The 15,588-nt window shown below is 41.8% G+C and overlaps 1 protein-coding gene across 1 annotated transcript in view; it reads right to left on the bottom strand.

Annotated features, from left to right (window-relative positions):
• Positions 1-12,744, bottom strand: part of GOLGB1 (golgin B1) — a 51,147-nt gene extending 38,403 nt beyond the window's left edge. The window contains exons 1-7 of the mRNA XM_088535198.1: positions 12,693-12,744; positions 8,405-8,501; positions 7,379-7,531; positions 6,392-6,544; positions 2,218-2,376; positions 1,599-1,718; positions 1,056-1,169 (exon numbers count right to left, since the gene is read on the bottom strand). Coding sequence (XP_088391324.1) covers positions 1,056-1,169; positions 1,599-1,718; positions 2,218-2,376; positions 6,392-6,544; positions 7,379-7,531; positions 8,405-8,494 — 789 coding nt within the window. The 5' untranslated portion in view covers positions 8,495-8,501; positions 12,693-12,744. The remainder of the gene's footprint in view (positions 1-1,055; positions 1,170-1,598; positions 1,719-2,217; positions 2,377-6,391; positions 6,545-7,378; positions 7,532-8,404; positions 8,502-12,692) is intronic.
• Between the last annotated feature and the right edge of the window lie 2,844 nt (positions 12,745-15,588).

Here is a 15,588-nt window from a genome sequence, read left to right on the forward strand (position 1 = left end):
TACTGTGTCCAGTTCTGGGCTCCCCAGTACAAGAGGGATGTGGAACTACTAGAGAGAGGCCAGCACAGGGCTACAAGGATGATCAGGCGTCTGGAACACCTACTCTGTGAGGAGAGACTGAGGGAGCTGGGCCCATTCGGCCTGAAGAAGAGAAGGCTGAGAAGAGACCTGATCAGTGTATATAAACACCTCAAGGGAGGCAGTGAGGAGGATGGTGCTGGCCTCTTTTCAGTGGTGGCCACCGACAGAACTAGAGGTGATGGTCACAAACTGAAACACCAAAAATTCCACAAGAACATAAAGAAAAATGTCTTGACATTGAGGGTGACAGAGCACTGGAATAGGTTGCCCAGAGAGGTTGCGGAATCTCCTTCTCTGGAGATCTTCCAAACCCACTTGGATGCAATCCTGTGCCATGTGCTCTACGTTACCCTGCGTGTGCAGGGGGGTTGGACTAGATGATCTCTAGAGGTCCCTTCCAACCTTAACAATCCTATGATTCTATGATATTCTTGTTACTGAAGTCTTTTTGGTATAGTAGTAGTAGTAGTAGCAGCCCTCCCCGCCGCTTGCCCCTTTCTTCCTTCTCTGCATCTGGTCTAACAAGAGTTTTTAAGATTAAACTGTTAAAACTTCAATTATACAAATTCTTGGCTATACATACGAGGTGGGTCCATAACAAGATTCTTGGTCCTTAACAAGATTGAGTATAACAGCTACGGGGACATGTCGGTCACTGGACAAAGTAGGACTCTGGGTGGCCGTATATGAAATAAAGGAAAGAATCAAGTTTAATATTTTAGGCTTTTGTTTGCCTTTTTTTTTTTTTTTTTTTAAACGTTTACCTTGTCTTCTTTCAATGGGAAGATTATTTTACATTTGAGACAAAGCCCCACGAATCATCTAATTCCCCATACAAGCTAAATTAAAAGATTAAGAGTTTTCATCTCTTAAGTTGAGGGAGTCCCTACTTTGCTTCTGGGCTACTGACAAGGTCACCTTCTACCAGTAAAGGTAGACAACAATAAGGCAAAAAGCAAAGCAAGAAAATATACCTGCTTTTGTTGTTCTGCATCATGTAATTCCTGCTGCAACAACTGTACTACCTGAGTCCTTCCTAGCAAGGCTTCTTCTTGTTCCTCTATCTTCCTCTGAAGGGTACTTAGAGTCTGTAAGACACAGTGCTGTATCAGTATCCAAAAGGCTAACCTAAGAGGTCTAGTTTTCTTATTTTCATCCATTTACCTATTTTTTTTTAAGGCATTTACTTTCACAGCCTAAATAACTTCATTTTTGTTGGTATTTGTTCTGCAGCCACTGTAAATTAAGAAAAAACTCACTACTGCCTCAAAAAAAGGAAACAAGGGCACACTGAACTAACTTTTAACCACCTCAAAGTTTATAGAAGGTCACCAGATCGAACTTAGGATTCTAAAAGTTTAAATTAGCATATGAAAAAAGTAAAAATAAATCAAAATATCTCTCTTATCATCCCTCTTATGATACTTTTCTGAGGACTATTCTCTCAGGGTGTCTTGAGAAAAGTAAACTTGCGCTTCTCCTTCCACATACATCATAAGATTATACTGCAAACCTACCTGCTGCATCTCCACTTCCACCTCTGACTGGGCCACAGTCTTGAGAAATTCAGTTTGGTGGTGAACCTGCTCCTTTAGGAGAGCTTCTTTCTCCTGAATCACCTCCTGCAGGGTGCTCAGCTGAAATTATAAGCCAGAAAATAGAAGAACTGAGAATGCCATGAGCTTGGCCTACAGGCAGGCCTGCTTTCAATATGCAACAGCACACCAGGCACTCTTCAGCATGGTAGTCCTCCACGTTACCAAAGTCAAAATTATATCTTTATTCTACTCATATCTACATACTAGCTGATAATATTTCAAACACTAAAAAGCAAAAGGTGTAGAAATTTCATTTACAAATATAATTATCATATAACCAACATATCAAAATTTTATAACAAATAAAAAACTTTTGGTTTTACAGGTGCACTGCATATAGCCCCACTCAAAAAAACAACATTTAAAATTGACTTCTATACCATTAACAAAAATGATTCCTTAATAATTCCAATGTAATATAACACAGCAGTATGTCTTGCAGAATGACTGCCTGTCTTAAATTGTGTCAGCAGAGATAAGCCATGGGAAATACATGCACATACACAGGTGGATGACTGAAAAATTTCTTCTTCCATACCTGTGTAGCATACTTGATTTCAACATCTTCCAGATTCACTTTAGCTAAAGCCAGCTGTTCCTTCAGTTCCTTAACAGTCTCCTCTTGCTCCCTAAGCTGTTCTCTCAGCGCTACAGCTTCCTCCCCAAGCCCTTCATCTGTATTTTGGTTGTTCTGACACTGCAGGGGGAAATAGGGGAAGAAATAACAGAGTAAAGTTAACTGAGCACTTATCTTTGTTGAACCTCATGAGGTTCTTCTCAGCCCAACTCTCCAACCTGTCTAGGTCCCCGTGGATGGCAGCACAAATTTTGTTTCTTAAAAATGAAGTTAGCCTAACCTAACTCCCTAATTTCCCTATTTCTGTCTAGGTAACAAGATGACCTCACTAATATGTAAGTGCTTCACCAACATTTATTCAAGGCATTTTGGAAAGGCCAATTACCCATGATTGTTCATTTTATCATATAACCCAAGCTAAACCATATTGCTAAAGCAAATATAATAACAGAGTCTAAGATAAGACTGCCTTGATTTGTGAGACTGTTGAATTTCACTATTTGTTTGTTAGTAACAGAAGAATATTCGCCAAGGGACAGTTGACAACATGAGACAGACATTAAGCATCCTAAACTACAAAAAACACCTATGGAAAACAACTGTTTAGAACACAGGAATTTACAACAATGAATCTGATAGAAAAAGGAAACGTGAAGTAATCATCAGTTCTACTCCACTCTGAGGTACTAGAATTCCCTGCTTAAATTCAGACAGCCTTTCCTCATAAAGTATGGGCTCAAGCTGCATCTACTTGAACATACCTGCAGCCTTTTTTAATAAGGCAGGCAATTCTCTAATACCACACTTTTACACAACATACTGTCACATACCAAGTCCAGCAAGCCATCATGATCACTGAAAAGCAAGAAAAAGTCTTCCATTGCTACTGTGTCAGCACTCCCAACTTCCTCAAGCTATTAGTGTGGAGGACTTTTGGCTAAATTTATATAAAACGCACCTCTTTCATATTCCTTGCTAGAGGTATTGGGTAAAGAATATAAAGGTAGAGAATACTGAAGTCCTTTAAAACCATTCTGAAAATTTGTAAGGGCATTTATAACGATTTATATGTCAGTGTAATATGATGAATAAGGAGCTACTGTTCTTCAAAGATGTCACCTACAGAAACAGGCTTTAGAAGCTGGTAGAGTAAATAGACAAAGAAATAATTGCACTTAAATTCAGAGGTAGACCAGGGCAGGGGGAAGAGCAGAGATCAAAAGAAATCCAAGGAAGCTTTTCAGAAGCAAGGCATACAAATGATTTCTAAGGCTGGGGCAAAGCATGTGCTGGGTGGAAAAGAAGGGTGGATTAGTGTGTTTACTTTGGATTAGTTTTCAGGATTTATATTTACAGTAGGATTTGGAAAAGCCTCTGATCAAGATCAAGTCCTTGCACTCTCAGCACTACAAGTACCACCCCAATTAAGGACAGGAGCACAGTCTCAGGCTTCCCAAAGCTCAAGCTTTCAAATGTCATGTTTTCCCACAAGGTACAAGCTATCATATCTTAAATGCAATTTGTATTTACCCACTTAAGAGAATCTTAATTGTTCTGCATACAAATGCCTATTAGCTAATCACAAGAGGTAGGCCAATATATGGATTTCCCTGAAAATGAGGCACTCAAACTCAGCAAGTAATAATGCCAATGAGATTTTCAAAATACAGCCTTCCTATGTGGCCCCCATCAGAGAGAAAAAAATCCCTTTGCTATATTTATTCCTCTTGATTACCAAAAAGAACAAGTAATAGCAAATACCTCAGCACAACATCTAATCCAGATATGATTATATATATATATTAGATTATATCTAACCTAATCCAAAACATTTCTTTCTGCAAATTAAAGGATATCTGTCTAGGAAATATAAATATCACCACTACTCAAAGCAACATCTACTTGGGGAAATAAATAGAAACAAAGGAATCCATAGCTGAGGTGGATTGAGAACTGGCTGAATGGCAGACACCAGAAGGTGGTAATAAATGGGGCTGAGACTAGTTGGAGGCCTGTGGCCAGTGGTGTCCCGCAGGGATCAGTACTGGGCGCAATGCTCTTCAACTTGTTCATCAATGACTTGGACGAGGGCACAGAGTGCACCCTCAGCAAGTTTGCAGACAAGACCAAACTAGGTGGAGTGGCCAACGCTCTAGATCCTCTCTAGAGGTCCCTTCCAGACTTAACCATTCTGTGATAGCTCCTCAGCACGTTCAACCTTACAAGCATATGCCTAAGTGCTTTGCAGGCCAAATACAACTGTGTAATATCGCAGGTAATCATCCTAAAAATAATTTATCCGAACAGCTGTTCTGCCCTGACACTAGTCAGGCTCTAGTCCACAGCGTTTTCACTGGAGGCTGTACCAAGAGTTCATTCCTCCAATTATAAACTTTTTCTAAATAGTTTTCCTTCATGAATAACTTAGAACTATTCATTCATCTGTTACACTGCCATTTCACTTCAACAATTTTTCTACAGTGTTGATGTTTACTGTCCTCATATAGTTACAGAAGAAAATCATATTTCCTTTCAGCCTATGTTGGCTAAACAGCCAAGCTATTCTGAGTGACTAGTAAAAGTAGTTAAAGGGATTGGAGAATGAAAGTTATTTTTCTGCTCAGCATTCATCTTTCCTGACTCCAAGCAAATAGAACATGACAACAATCCAAGTGAAGCCTTGTCACTCTTGGTACAATAGTTGGAAGGACAATTGTTTACCTTACATAAAAGGTAGATCTTTTCTAAATCTACAGGGCACTGATCCAGGGATCAATTAGTATAACAAGTTCTTGTTTTGGAGGATTTGTTTTCTTTTAATGATGGATTTGAATTTTGCAGCAAGAATGCTCATTAGTCCATAAAAGAAAGCCTACACGAAGTAACGTAACAAATGTGTACATGCTACATATGAATAAGCTACACAAACCTTCAACAACAGGAGAATAATGCTGAGTGACACAGCTACACAGCCTCCAGAGCCTTCACTATCCTCTGCAGACAAACCACTTTGAATACTTTTTTTTCCCAGGTATGCATAATGGCAACATACAAGTGGCTGACCTTGCACTTAGTAAATTTCATGTCATTTTTATATTGAGCCAGTCCTCAAGATCATGCAATTTTTGTATGAAAATCAAGTCTCATTTGAACTGAACATTATTTCCAAGATTATAATAAACTGAATCACAATAGCAAGTTTCCATGATTGTGATGCCAGTTAACATTAGGAGTCATAAAAATAATCTTTACTCCACTAGTAGCACATCTCACCTTTAAACACTCACATTCACTCTTTTAATGTTTCCTATAATCTTTTAATCTTTTCTTTAATGTTTCTAACATACCTTTTTTTTTTTTTTTTTTTTTTTTTTAAGTAAACACCATTCAATGTCCTGAGATTAAGTGTGTTTTTTTGGTTTTGTTTTTAATGAGAGCTTGATCACTTGATCTGTTTGGACTTCTACCACATTTACCTGCCTAATTTAAAAACAAATCAGACACACACACACAGGCATAATATCAGAGCTTATCCCAAGCAAAATAATAGCTGAGAACAATCTCATAAATTACCAACTCCAATGGAATTTTCTACCTAGTAGCTAACAGTTCCTTAATGACCCCAATATAGGACATTTTGCCCTTATTTTCACCTGATTTTACAGAAATATAGCTTGTTAACAAAAAAACTGATCACATGTGATAGCACAGGAATCTACAATTCTATAAAATATAATTGTAAATGTTTACTATCTCTCAATTTTAAAGAGCTCCTTACCTCCTTGTTCTTGTACTCTAGATTGTCCTTGTACTCACAGATTATGTATTGAAACAAATACCAGACAGATAGACAAATTATGTGAGAAGTAACTTTAGTACAAATAACTGAAGATACACAAAGTAGAACTGACCCATACACTTGAGGAGATTAAGTTGTATTTAATCGCTCGGGGCCTCTGCAGCACAAACAAGCTGAGCAGACTGGCTTACCTGAGTATAGACATCCTTGATGGAACTATAAATGCCCTGCTACCAAGACAGGTAGGACCTACCAGCTCGCTGGGACCTAAAAATGCAGGGTGGCACCATATCTTAATATAGGCTAACATCTTTCACATAGCCCTGTTCTCCCAACCTTGGGACAGATCTGCTCTTCTGACAAGGTCTGCACAGGCGACGATGACCCTTTCTCTGTCAGCTCCTCAATGCGTTTGTTCAGAGATGCCAGTTTGGCTTTGGCCTGAAGCTTCAGCTTCATCAGTTTAGCATCTGCAGCCTCCCGCTCTTCCTGCAAAAGGAGACAGATGTACTTAAAATTACAGTGCTATGCACCCCCCCTGAAAACACCATTAGAAGTTAAAAACTTTGTGAAACAGTCCACTCATCTTTTTTTAAATCTGTCCCTCCACTAAGAGGGACAAGTAAAAAAAAAGTCTAGGGTTCAAAGCAAGTTTGTTTCCATCACTACATGCAGCAAAATAGTTAGCTTCTTATGCTCCAGTTGTTTCTCTTTAGAAGAGAAATAATGTATTTCAAAGGACAGCTCAGCCAGATACCTTTCCTAACACTCAGTACAAACGAAACTCAAATTCCTCCGCTCTGCAGACCCTCAACACTATCTCAGAAGGCACTGAGGCATAAGATGAGACTGCACATCCTCAGTTAACTGCACAGTCTCATCTTATGCCTCAGGGTATGTAACGCATATCTTTGATTACATGCCATAAACCACTGGACTGCTGGGTGACTGCAGTACAGCCCCACTTAGATATTCTGAACTAGGGTAAAAAAGAACCCACCGAAGATGCTAGTATGTCTTAGAGCTGCTGGACTCTGTGTAGACCCAGAGAAGCTCAAAGACAAAAATGCTGCATAATACAGAGGTAACAGCAGACTAGTACTAGGTGCCCTAAAGTAATCCAGAGAGAACTACCCATAAGAAGAGTGGACAAAAGCCATGCTACATCTCTAGGCTTAGGGGCCCACAATCATTTTCTGGAATCCACGCATTTGGTAGCATAGCTGTCTATAAAGTTCAAAAGAAACCAGAGACTGAATTTCACTGAAAGCTGTACAATCATCTCACTCCATGAGAGGTCCAGGAACAACAACAAAAAATTACCTTGAGTACAGTTTCTTTTTGCTGGAGCAGAGAATCCTTTTCTTGTACCAAATCCTTCAGCTGGACAACTAGTTTTTCCGTTTGAGCTAGGCGCTCTAGCAAGTCCTCAGGTGTCTCCTCCATGATTTCTGTTCCTGGTTCTAAAACTTGTACCTCAAATAGTGAAATGACTAATGAGTGCTCTGGAGAAAAAAGTATAACAGACTGTGGCATTGCATTCATATGGTATATTCAGCTCCACTTTCAAGAGCTGTGGTCTTGTCCCTTATAAGCATTTTATCTAGTCTACATAACCACTACCATTTTCGGTGAAATGAGGGGCTAAGTTCAGGATACTCTCAAAAAAAATACAGAAAAAAAGTACCTTTGCTGTAACATAATGTCAGTAAATTTAAAATGAATGGCATGAAGGAGATTCTACTGCTCATAGACTATTCACTGCCTTAAGCATCAAAGAGTGACAAGCACATTCACCTTCAGCGTGTTCCCCAATTGCTCAGAGCTTCCCTTTCTAATAAATGGAATCACTAGTTATTTCACAGAACCACTGAATGGCGAAGGTTGGAAGGGACCTCTAGAGATCATCTAGTCCAATCCCCCTGCTCCAGCAGGGGCACCCAGAGCACATGGCACAGGGTGGCATCCGGGCAGATTTGGAATATCTCCAAAGAAGGAGACTCCACAACCTTTCTGGGCAGCCTGTTCCAGTGCTCTGTCACCCCCACAGTAATTCTTCCTCACGTGGAGGTGGAACTCCCCATGTTTCAACTTGTACCCATTACCCCATTTCCTCACTATAACTCTGATTTCCTTTCTCAGATCACCTTGAGATGTGGAAACTAGGTAGATTATAATTTGTCCTACAGAAGTGCTGATTTAAGCATGAGGTCAGGAATGCAGGAAACAATAGTTCAGCCTAGCTCTCAGCCATGAAGAAACAGAAAACAGTTCTGATGTCAGTCATTTGACTGACATAACACAAACTAGTCTCAGTAAGATTTGAAAGTCTTTCCACAATGTACTTACTGTGGTAGAGGATTCAATAACTGCATCTGCACCATCACCTGATAGCTCTTGTAAAACAGTATTTGCTAAACCTGATAAACGGCTCAGCATCTTAAGCCTGAAACAAACCAAAAAGAATCACAATACAGTTAGAATCAAAACTGCCATGAAAAATAAGTTATCCTTCACACTGACTTCTAATGTTATGGAGGAGACCAGGCTTAAAGGGAGCAATGATCTCCTCTGTTGACAAAGGAAAATCTCAGGAATAAATAAACCATCATCTTAAAACAGACTCTTTGAACACATAAGTGGAGGATATATTTGTAATAAACACAATACCTTTGCCATTGTATATATATGATTGCAAACAGATGTGTATACTAAATTTCAAGTTACTCTCATAGTTGATATTCAATATTCTTAATGATATTGCAGAGCTGCAGTCTGTCAAGTTTATTGAAAAGAATATACACTCAAACATGGCCTGTAAATAGCTAAGGAGAAGTTTTCAGGTAATAAACAGTGGAGGTGGTAGACTCTATTGAGGCTCTCCTAAGCACAAATATATTATACAAAACTAGGAGACCTCTGCATGCTGCATATGTAACAAGACAGGACCTCCACATTGGGGTGTAGCCTGGAGATAGCAAATGCTCCCTATCTGCTTGGCAGACCTTTTGCTCCTCAGCAGACCAGCTTTTCCTTTTCTTGAAGCTCAGAAGCCAAACTGATCTAGCGTATGGAGCTGAAGGACAAAAGAAAAAAAAAAAAAAAAAAAAAAAGCAGCAGTGCTATCCCAGATAGTATTGGCCAGCAGTACTTCTCATTTTGGGAAGACTAGTAGACTAAATTCTTCATCAACCATCTGGACAACAGGATGCTTGTACAACCATAAAAGTAGCTCCAGCAGTACAGACTGAAACAAGACTGACTCACACTGACAATTTAATTTATTTAGGAATGCCTCCATCAAATGAAATATTTTAATTTGGACAAGTTGCCTCTGTTTAGGTAAGTAAGGAGGCTTCTAAAACTGGCTGCAACAATCACTTCATTCCTGACTTCCTTTATCTTGGTAAGCAAATCTTTCCTCTGACACTTTCAGTCCAAGTGTGTAAATATTAACAGTGGAGAGAACAATAATTAATTGTGTAATAGCCACACCTTTCAACCACCCAGTTTTAAAGAAGTAGAAAATGTCACAGTGCAAATTGTTATCGGCCATACACAAGGGGGAAGAAAGGGGGAAGATGGAGACAATTTATCCAACTGCAAAAGAGGAATCAAACTATTCTCCATTCTACACAATACTGTCTGGGACAATCAATTATTTGCATCAAACACACACAAAAGATTTTTCTTGTAGGTACATGCCCTGACTTCTCACAATATATGCAGAAACGCTTGGTCTCTGCAGCTTACAGAATAAAATGCTTGAGAAGCTTTCAGTGAAGTGAGGAAACACGAGGCAAGAAGCCAACTTCTCTCATAAAGCGCCCTAGAGGGCGAAGCTATCGGAGAAGGACACTTTCACAAAGCTGGGATGGCACATGTTCTATATCAATATAATGATCAGTGAAAAAGTATTAGTACCTGTCTTCTCACCTAGATCAGACTGAGACACAGAATTCTAGAGTAACAGAGGCTTTACAACTACTAGAAAAATTTCTTCTTCCATATTAACTACTCATGAAGTTGGTAATATTGAAAGACTGATTTTGAGACCAGGAATCATTGTTTCATTGTAAGATTAGTCGTGTTTATAGTTTTATAAAACAATAATGTTCTAGTGAAATGCTCTATTTCACAATGCTCACTATGTCTAGCAAAAATCAGGCCCTGCTGCCCTAGCAGTGGCAAAAATCACACTTTAGAAAACACCCAGTCAAAAAGCAAAAATGCGTCTCTGCCTGTGACCAATATTTGAACAGGATGCATCAGATCTTCCAATAATGTATTAGCCCTTAGCTTCTCAAAGGTACAAATACACAAGACATGGTTGAGAGATGACATGAAACAAAACCATAACATGACACCTTGAGATAACATAGTAGCAATGTCAGGCAAAGCAGAACCTAGCTATCTGCAGACACCTAATGTAACCAAAAAAATATTACGGGGCCCAATATATATCTGCATATCTAGAAGCACTGCAGTTTCAGGAAGTAGACATGGATGATGTAGAGAAACCCAAAATTCCCTGGCCTTTGTCCTGATACTGAACTTAAACTGATAGGGCTTGGCTCAGAGGAGCCTTGGCCTGCCTGGACCTATTTGCACAGACATGGACTTTGATAAACTTAACAGATTACAGAAGACCTGAGTTCAAGTGAGCCAAAAAAAAAAAAAAAAGTGTTCTTGTGCAAGTGTAATTTTCACAGTAGTTATATTTTGATGTCCTTAATTGAGTTCTATAGCTTATTATTTTATATAATATTTAAGGCCTTGTTGCATGGCACAAACTGACAAGAAACAGAGAATCCTTGCAACAAAATCTCACAGTCTGAGAGATACGACAGAAGCAGAAAAACATTACTCCATTTTGAAAATTCCATTTTACAAATAAATACATAAATAAAAGCAGTCACCTCTGCCCAAAAACACAGAGAGAACATACTAAGTTATTATTTTGCATAAATTATATTCTCATTTGGGACTGCAGATGGTTTATCTATCAGTCAACAACAACAACAAATCAAACAAAGCACAAATCAAGTCTTTGGGCTCACAGGAAATAGCAGGAAAAAAATAAAACTGGAAATTGTTTGGAAACTGGTGCCAAATGCATAGATGGCATATACCACTTAACCATTTGACCTGCAGCAAGGCCAATCATCTAAGACTGAATCCAGATGAAACAAGGAATTTGTTTGGTAGAGCACCAAGGTAGTTTGGAGATGCCATCCTTTGTAATATATATATATATATATATATATATATATAAAATTAAAAAATAAACAAATTATTTTTATCAGTGACCTGGGGGCACAGCATATTTTTAATCCTTCCATTTTCTTCTTCATTAGCAATGTAACCACAGAAATTACATATTCCATCATAAAGATCCAATCTACAGATCTCACTACAACTTCATGACTGTAATGTTGAATCCTAGGAAGAAAGATAACATAGCTTTAAATATTGTCACAAAGCTGGCAGTCAGGACACAAGGTGGTAGCTGTCTTCACTAGCCTCAAGGACTTATGATAGGATTACCTGGAAGCTTGCATTTTTACCAGTAAGCTTTACCAGTAAGCATACTTCTGAAATCAGGAAAGCAATCTCCAGCGCTGGACAACTTCCTTATAAACAGAAGCAGGCAAACACAAAAGGACAGGGGTTACTCTGTCCTCTACTGCCTCACCCAAATAAATACACAGTATAGCTGGCAGAGACAAGTATATTGCTCTTCCAGGATCACACCCAACATCCGGATGACTTTGGTAGAGATTTTCATTTCTGTGATTAATAGCAGGACACACAAGGAAGTGTTCTATGTTTTAAGTCAGTAGAGTTTGTATTATAATTTTATTTGAAAATAAAGGCTTGCTAGACATTCCCATGACTAACAGGCTTTTGCCCATGAGGCCTTCCCTTCAGCATTCAGACTGCAGTCTGAGAGGTGTTCCTAACACAGCCTCCTCTACACAGAAATATATTTCTCTATTTATCCCAAAAGTCTAAGTCCATTCCATACAACAAAGAACAACTGGGACGTAAATTGATGCGTTTTTATCTCTATGGAGCAGCTCTACCTCTGAGAAATCAGCTCTATTGCAGCCTTTCTTTCCCACCACCTCTACGTTTAGCTCTATTTTCTGTCTTTGGGAGACAAAGATGTGCTGAAGTCACTGCCACTGCAGAGCGGCCCCAAGATGCTCTCACGCTGGCAGAGGAACCACAAGAGACAGACAGACCTTTGCTCGCGCTGCCCCCCAGCCCCGGCATCAAGGCGCGATCGGCACCTCCTGCCGCGGAGGCCAGTGCAGCCTCCCGTGCCGCCCCCCCGGCCCACCCCGTGCGGGGCATTACAGACACGGGCCCGGGCTGTGGGCACAAGCGGCGCGGCGACCACGGCACAGCGCAGCCTCAAAGGGGCCGGGGAAGGGGAGAGCCGCCGAGCTCCTGCCACCCGGGCTCCTCGCAGCCCTGCTGGCTGCCAGCATCTCCCACGGCGGCCAGGCCAGCTCCCACATAGACGACAGTCCGGCGCCGCGGAAGCGGGCGGCAGAGCCGGCGCGGGACGGGCGCGGCGGGAAGCTGCGGGAAATGAGGACTGCGGGAAACGAAGGCTGCGCGGACTAACCTGCCGCGCCAGCGCCGCGCGCCCCCTGAGCCCCGCCACGACAGCAGCCACCTCAGCAGCGGAACACGCTGCCGCCACTTCCGCCCTCAGCAAGAGCCCACCTCCTTTCGGGGAGATCCAATCAGCTGCAGCGCCGAAGAGATAGACGTGGCGATAGACGCGGCAGCAGTCCCGGCGCCGCTGTTACACTACCACAGGGCACGAAATCAGGAATCGCCTATAGGGCTTTGGGACCCGCCCAATAACATGGAAGCAGCCAATCAACAAAGGTTCCAAGCAGCCAATCAGCAAAGGTTAGGTTCCCCAGCAACCTTGAGGGCGGGTCTTGAGACCGTGGCTGGGTCAGCCTCACGCCTAGTCCCGCCCCCGCTAGGATGGCCCCATCTCCAGCTGGATGGCTCCGCCCCCACAAGGATGGTCCCGCCTCCATATGGATAGCCCCGCCCTCAGGACGTCCCGCCCCACTGCGCCCTCCGACTCCTTGAAAGCTATTTTTTATTTCAGATGAAGACGTGTGGTTTGAGGATCAGAAGTTTCATGCAGCTATTCACATGCAGCATCCAATGTAGAACCCGAATAACTTGTACTTTGCGGCAAGGTGTGGACATATCAAGAATTCACTGTACCATGCCACATATTCTAGACCAAACTAGCAGATGTTTCTGTCTGACTCCTGATGAAAACATCCCTGACTTTAGCTTTTATGTGTTATTCTCTATTGCTGGTTTTATTTGTTTAAAGAGACTAGTTTGCTTCTGAACACATAAGAAAAACACATGTAACTGTTGGAGCAAGTCCAACAAAAGGCCACAAAGATGATGAACATGCTGGAGCATCAGTCACATGAGGAAAGGCTGAGGGCTCAGACTGTTTAATCCAGAGAAGAGAGGGCTCGGGAGGGGGATTTTATCTATGTGCATTAATATCTGCAAGGGGAGTGTAGAGACAGTGGAACCAGGCTCTTTCAGCGACGCCCAGTGATGGGATGAGAAGCAATGGGCTCTCACTGAAACACAAACAGTTCATCTGCACATGTGAAAACACTTTCCCCCTCTCCCTGCACTGTGAGGGTGACAGAGCACTGGTTGTCCAGAGAGGCTGTGGAGTCTCCTCCATCCTTGGAGTTATTCAAAATATGCCTGAAAGCGGCAACCTACTCCAAGGGCCCTACCTAATCAGGGGAATTGGACTAGATTAGCTCCAGAGGTTCCTGCCAACCTCAACCCTCCTGAGTGGTTCTGTGATAGATGTATGGCCAGCCACACAGAACAACACGCAGAGAAACACCCAGCGCTGGTGGCACTGAAAGCCTCATTTTTGTTCCCTTTCTGGCTATTCAGACCAAATGTTGTAAGGAGGAAATACATGGACATACAACATGGATCCCCCCTGCAGAGGGCTTGGACACTTGGCCTGTGCAGTACCAGCCCTTGGATTCTTGGTCTCCCAGGCTGCTGGCTCCAAAACTGCAAGCTCTGAAGCCAACAGCCCCTCCCCATTTGCTGCTGCAGATCCTCTTGTAAACACCAACATGCACACTATGGATCCCTCCAGTAACTGTGATTAGATTGTCAGTCTGTCGAGCTACTGGCTGTGGATCCTTGCTCTCTCCAGCTGCCTCCTTCAGTGCACACAAACAGATTTGTCAGTTGACCCCCAGACCTTACCGCCTCTGCAGCAGCCAACTGAGATCCTCTGGTCCCTCCAGCAGCCAACTCTTCCAGTTGTTTCACTCCCAGACACACAAACACACCCGACTCCCAAGGCACACCCATTGCCAGACTCTTTGGTTCATGTTTGCTGGAGATCACACGCTGACATGACCACTCACTCCCTCCAGCTGCTGTGGACACAAAGGCCCATGTTACCCACAGTCCCACTGCCACTGCTCCTACTCAGACCTCCATACAGAATACACACATACATAACAGAGAGCTCTTCAGAAATTAGTTAGGAATGGAGTTTGAGGAGAAGAAAGGATAGACTGCACTATTTAGATGCACACACACACACACACACACACACACACACACACACACACACACACACGTACTGACCAGCGACCTATTTACATGTGAATAGTCCCTTTTTATCACTTTATCCCTCTCTTTTCCCATGTTTATTACTACCAAAACCACTGTGATCCCTCCCTTTCCCCTGGAGATCATTTTCTCCTGGGGGATTCAAGGCAGAGGGCCCTTTCTCCGGCTGGGTTACTGGGGCTCTCCCATCAGCCCATGTGTCCTTGTGCATGTGGAGATGAGCCTCTCATGGGCAGATGGCTCTGCTGTGGTAGGCCTGCAAGTAGCCGAGGGGGATGTTGCTCAGTTTTCCCACCTGTCTTTGTTCCTCTGTGCTCCTCTGTGTTTGGGGAGACAAGCTTTTTATGGCATAAATTAATATCATGTGTAATTTCTGTGATATGGTCTGGTCCTAGACTCGCAAAATAGTCTCTACCTGAGAAGACAGATGCTCAAATACAATTAGAGGAGTAGAACATAATTTTACTCCACCTTAAATCCCACAGCATGTAGCCTTTTCCCCTCATCTTCATACCTAATTATATCTAAGTTAAAAATAGAGTAATGTGTAAAACCAGTATAGTTCTTGATGCCAGCATCTGATTAACCTTTCTGATTTGGCTCCTGAAATAGCAGCGATTTGGTAGATTATCTTGTACCTTCTTTCCTTTTTAAGAAAGCTGTTTATATCACTGAAACTTTCAGATTTGTCAACCAGCCTCTAAGAAGATTAAAATTTATAATTGGCTTCTGGAAGTTTAGATCCCTCAATCAACTGAGACTAAGATTGAACGTGGAGAGGAACAGATGGGCAGTGCTGCAAGAGCAGCAGGAGGAAGAGGATCAGTCCTGAAGTGTTCTTCCTTTGGACCATT

This window comes from Tinamus guttatus, unplaced genomic scaffold (genome assembly GCF_059628265.1).
Source record: "Tinamus guttatus ecotype Peru unplaced genomic scaffold, ASM5962826v1 Tinamus_guttatus_pri_ptg000619l, whole genome shotgun sequence".
In the NCBI taxonomy this organism is placed as follows: Eukaryota; Metazoa; Chordata; class Aves; order Tinamiformes; family Tinamidae; genus Tinamus; species Tinamus guttatus.